The sequence below is a fragment of the Pinus tabuliformis genome, chromosome 3_1 (genome assembly GCF_031772625.1).
Source record: "Pinus tabuliformis cultivar Carrire ecotype Pingquan chromosome 3_1, CPIR1, whole genome shotgun sequence".
NCBI lineage: Eukaryota > Viridiplantae > Streptophyta > Pinopsida > Pinales > Pinaceae > Pinus > Pinus tabuliformis.
This window is the reverse complement of record NC_142301.1, coordinates 389,503,812-389,509,760: the sequence shown is the minus strand read 5'-3', so window position 1 is coordinate 389,509,760 and position 5,949 is coordinate 389,503,812. Positions and strand designations below refer to the sequence as shown.

The 5,949-nt window shown below is 32.1% G+C and overlaps 1 protein-coding gene across 1 annotated transcript; it reads right to left on the bottom strand.

Annotated features, from left to right (window-relative positions):
* Positions 1-1,261: 1,261 nt before the first annotated feature.
* LOC149187356 (uncharacterized) lies at positions 1,262-2,257 on the bottom strand. Its single transcript, XM_089409642.1, has one exon. The coding sequence runs from the start codon at positions 2,255-2,257 to the stop codon at positions 1,262-1,264; it is 996 nt and encodes a 331-aa protein (XP_089265768.1).
* Positions 2,258-5,949: the final 3,692 nt, after the last annotated feature.

The following is a 5,949-nucleotide window of genomic DNA, read 5'->3' as shown; positions in this document are numbered from 1 at the left end:
TTGGATTTATGAAGGCCAAGAGAAATTAAGTTGGCAAACTTCTTTTGAAATAAAAGAAGATAATCTCATTAATAAATCCTAAATTAAAATAAATTTAAACTAATTTATCAAATTTAATATTTATACAATAATTCAAAAACTAAATAATATGAATTTTAATAGCAAAGTGCTTTAAAAACAGATCTCGAAAAGTTTTTTTTGCTAAGGCTCCAAAATAACAATATTAATTTGAATAAATTAATATTTTAATATGAAATAATATAAATTTCTTAAACAAAAATACATTATTTTATTATTAGTTATTTATTGGTTTGTGCTATAAGTGGAACTCGAAGGAGATTTCCAGCCAAAACTAATGTGCATTCTACATCGGAGGGGTCTCATTAGAGGAATTTTGAGGTCTCAAATGAGGCTCTTAAGAAAAGTGTACAACCAAAATAAAATTTCAAGATGATGATGTCAACCATAGAGCCATGGAGATGATTCAACATTTTTGGAGTAAAAATTAAATTGAGACCAACTATAGCATGTATAATAGATTTATGTATCTTAAGCATTTAAAAATTTCACTCCTTACTTAGCATCTTGGAAAAAAATTATATAAGCACTAAATTTAAATATTTAACACAAAAACACAAAATAATAGCTAAATATACCCCTCTAAAATTGGAGCATATCTAACTAACGAAGAAAAATAAGTTTCTTATGTGAGGGTGGTCAAAAGTGACCATTTAACACTTTCCGTGGAATATGAATTGGAGAATTAACAATGACCATATTTCTCTCTCCATGTGAAAGCTATGAATAAGTAAATGCAAAATATCCCGTAAATATTTGAGTACCTCATTCATCAAAGTTATTAAAAAATCACTTCATTCTAGCATTTCCAGAATAGTTATTTATTCTAGCATTTCCAGAATATTATTATCTATTCATCTCAGAACTAAAACAAACTTGACTATAAATTGAATAACTGTAATCAAAATCAACTTGACTATAAATTGAATAACTGTAATCAAAATCAAAGGAACAGGAACATCAGAAACGCCAGGCTCACAGGATGGATCCATCCCAGGGAGGAGCGAATCTCTTGGTCAGCAGTTACAAAACAAAAAATGAATTGAAACCTCTACTTTCTCACGCCTCTTGGTCGTCCTCTTCGTCGTCGTCTTCGTCCTCGTCGAAGCTCTCTTCGTCGTCGTCTTCGTCCTCGTCCTCGGAGCTGGTATTATGGCCGCCATAATACCAGCTCCGAGGACTACTAACCCATATGGCCGCCAGTATCTCCCACGAAAATTTGATGAGTTGTTTCATCATATGTAAATGCTCTGGGATCCAAATCGCTCAGTGCAATCCTTCTTATATTATCATCACCATCACCCGCTGTAATCTTGGCGATGAAGTTTCCTGTTAAAATGTTACTAATATTGATGCTCCATAAATCTGATACTATCAAACTATTTTCTGGCTCTGGGTCAGGGCAAATAGATATCAGAATATCTTGTGCAGCTGTAATGTACGAACCGATCTGAAAGTCCAGCTGATACATTGGGTGGTCTTGAAATGTGACCACAATCTCACCTTCTAAATTAAAGACATTCAGGCTTCTCGTGCCTCCCATTTGGGTCACACAAATGAACAAATTTCTCCTGTACAAATAATAAGGGCGACATAACATCTCCATATCAGTTGCTTTTATTATTTTGGACTTTTCGCCAGATATATCCAGGATCTGCATACGCAATTTCAATTGTTGCATAACAATTCTATCACTGCCGCACAGTACCAAGTACTGAATCTCATGCTGTGGAGAAACAGGTAAGGAAATTAGCTTGCGTATTTGTCCACGGTGTTTCGCATAAATTCTCAGAAAAACTTCTTCCCCTGCTAAGCTCAAGCTCTTATCTTCCATTACTACACTTAAGTCCATATTTCCTGGACTTCCAAAATCTACACTTAAACCAAAGTTCTCATGGTTAGGGCGTATTGTAAATAGTTGGGCATAATTTTTTAATTCAAAAAATTTGAACGCATTCTCATTCTTATTGTAAATCATGCCCCTGCTATTTCGAATATCAAAATCCCAAAGAACAATTCCGCCGGCGTCTCTTGGACAAATATTTCTTCTGTGGGTAGTTACCCCTGCTTTTATCAATTCAATGTTCAGGCTTACAATCATTCTCTGACCCTCCGTGTCCATCACAACAGTTATCAATGAATTGTTGTTGCTATTATAACAAGCAAACAGAATTGCCATTCTAAAATCAATCAGGAACCCCTCCCTATTTCTAAGGCGCGACAATTTCTCATCCTAATAGAATGGTATAAGATAGAAATCGTTAAACATAACGAATATGATGTCGCGAGCAGGGTTGGAATTTGGATGTCTCTTTACCCATCATATAATATTTTTTTGACGTTTTGAGTTTTTATGCTCCCAGTCAAGAAACGTTATGTTTAAAATTTTGCCCTTCAAGAATAATGTTCTTACAATAAATTAACCCTTCACCAATAAATGTTTGATTATAAAATTACTTTTCAATAACATAATTATGTTAAATTTTCACATATTTATCATAAGGAAAAAACAAAATGGCCATAACACACAAATGATTTATTAAATCTCAAATCTTGGTTTGAAATTGCATGGAACCTTCACAATAAAGTCTTTGGAACTTGAAATCAATTTTCCTTGCCCCAGACATGCCATATTATTTGTATATATGAGATATGATTAAGGATATCTTATAGGACATATAAGATGACCAACATAATAAAACTATTGAATGTTATCAATAACTCAAAAGTAAATTAATTAATATGGTTTATGTTATTATTTAGCATTGTTTTGGATAATGAGATATACAATAATGTTAACAACAATTAATGTATAGTATTTGAACCTTTTAAAAATTAAAAGACAAAAACTATAATAAATGGGCAATGTAGATCTCTTAACATCATGTTATAGGATTAAGTTATGATTTCCTCCACTATTACATTTTTAGAGAACAAACACTTATAATATTAAATGTGATAAAAACATGCTCTCATCAAATCCTTCCTTCTATTTATCATCAAATTGTAGTAAAATCAACATATATAAACAAAAACCATTGTGTATTAAAGTAACATTAAATAAAATCATAAAGAACTCACTCTAATTAACTAGTTCGTTTATTTTTTAGACAAAATAACTTATTTGAAAATTCAAAATAATTTTCACCTTGGTGTATTATTTAGAGACTATACCCTTTAATATAACTTGTAGACATATCAACGAAAAATTAAATATATTTAAATTATAATACTTTGACAACTACAATTGTGGAGATTTCAACAAAAAAATATTGAACATTTGAAACATGTTTATTTTTCTTATTGAAAGTATATAATCAATCCTAGGTAGAGTACTTGATGGTTATCTATTGCATATATTTCAAGTGTCATTTAAAAGCAACAATTTATATTATATCACCAGAAAGTTTCAATTCCCAATAAGACTAAGTTTCATGCAAATTAGGAGATAATTTTTTACATTATCTAATATAAGATTTGATACAAAACATAAGTATATGACACCCTAAAAGGGGACAAGAACATAGCACCAACATCCAGTTTTCATATCCATCTAACAAGAGAAATTTATTTTACAACAAATTATTAGTTGTTTCAAAGTGATGTCACAACATACAAGTTTCCAAATTTCATTGCTCCAATGATAATGTAAGCAAATAAATGAGTCAAGATGCATGGAAGTTATTCATTAAATCCAAATATAGATGGAAATTGGATATATGTGCAAAAGACTTTCCTCATATTTAAATGCATCTTGAGAAACATAAAGGGAAAGATGCTACGCCATAGTAGAAAAATGCTCCAATCGAAATGTGTCACATCTTTTACTGCTTTTTTAAAAATGTTGTTAAGATGTGGGAAACCTAGGTATATGAAATGCAAATAGACAAAAAATGTAATAAACATCTCATTCTCCAATATGTAGTGTAGTGGGGCCTTCAATATTATAGAACTTTATTCTTTTAAGATTAATTTGACATACAAATGCAATACTTTGACCTTAATTATACTCCATAAAAATATATCATGTTGGAGTTCAATTTTGTTTTTTCTTAAACATGTTTATGCTTTGGATTCTTTATATGTTTAATTCTTATCTATGTTTAATAGGTTTGCGATTAAAATAAATATATCCAAATAATAAGTAATTATTGTTTTTATAATTAAATGATCTTCCTTTCAAATATTTAGTAAGGGATTTTTAAGATTTGATCTTTCTCGCCACTTGGTAGATACACATTTAAGATGGATCTAAGTTGGTTCAATTATTAATTATAATTATTAACTTTGATTTTTGATTTTTAATTTTATTTATTTATTTTTCTAATTTTATTTTGACCAAGTCAAATGTTATAAAAGAGATTACAACATCTCTACCATATTGGAGAGCAGTTTGCTCACAAATATTTAAGAAAATAAGGAAATCCTCATTGTCTTAAAATATACACTCTAACAAAAAAAATAGTATTTACATCAAAACAAATTTATTAAATGAAAAAGTCATACTCAAATATAATATTAAAAAAATATCCCAATTCATTGTTGTATGTTTTTTATTAATTATTTAATTTAGAGAAGTATATTTAAATATATTAGGATCAGTATGATTACTAGTAAGCCCCGATTCATTACAGCAGAGGAAAGATTTCTTCAAACCCGTCACTTGTACTATCGTTGGTAGTGCATTGCCTCTTGGAATTCACTTCCCATAAAGTTGAAAATGAATCCAGAGGGTGGTTACTTCTGGCTGTCTCCACAAAACAAACCAATATAATCCCTTTAAATGTGCAAGTGATCCACTAAATTAACCGACGGCAGCAAATCATTTATTTGGTTCAACTCTGAGTTTACACCCTAAAAAATGGCAGAGAATCTGCAACCAAACATCCACCAAAAGTCCGTTCAGGGATTTGGCTAACAAAATAATGTGCAGAATAAAAAATAAAAGCAAGGCCGGATTTACTTTAGGTTTTCCTGGATGCGTTTCCCAGGATTTCAAAATTACATTGTTGTGAACTTAATTTGAAGCATGGGATGGATGTAAAATTATCACTTACAACAGTAATATGACAAAAACATACCAACGTTCCTAGAGACAGGATGGCTTGCTGGAGGCCGGACAAGTGGCCATATCGAGGAGAACAAGCTCCTGACATACTTTCGCTTCTGCTTTCTTGAATGGGTATTAATCACGTTTTCAGAAAAATATTAACCGTCAAAAATACGTTTTTGAATGGTTCCAAACACGTCTTAAGAAATGGTCTTCAAAATTTTCCAACCATCAAATACGTTCAAAAGGTCTTATGACGGGCAAAATGCCCGTCAAATTCCATCCCTGGTCGCGACCCTTGATGAAGACAGGATAACTATCATGCGTATTAATTCCAAAAAATATTTGGGCGCTCCCGGGTATTACCTGTCTCAAACATTTCTCTCATGCGTAGCCTCTGGAAGTAATGAATGGGAGTAGATGGCATGCGCTCTTCCTCTTCCTCTTCAACTTCATCTTCAAAATGCTTTTCTGGAGATGCCATGGTCCCCTCAGGTGGTGGAAGGAGTTTATGGGCAGCTGTGTCTGCTTGCAGCGAAGATATCTCGTCTTCTATTTCCTCATGGGCAGCTGTGTCTGCTTGCAGCGATGACATCTCATCTTGCATTTTGCAGTACCTTGTCTTCTTTCATATCTGCTCATCCGCCATGGCTCGCTCGCAACAAGTAACTGTCTCACCTTAGTACAGTTTCTAAGTACACAGCTAAGATTTTGAAGCGCGTCTCATGTTTTCATATCAAACATTTAAGAGCTTTTTATATTATGACCTTACCCTATTGGTAGGGTTAGCCTCACTAGTTAGTTTGATGGGTCGAAATTAT

Coding starts and splice junctions, on each gene's coding strand:
- LOC149187356 (XM_089409642.1), bottom strand. CDS start 2,257: ATGGCAATTCTGTTTGCTTGTTATAATAGCAACAACAATTCATTGATA.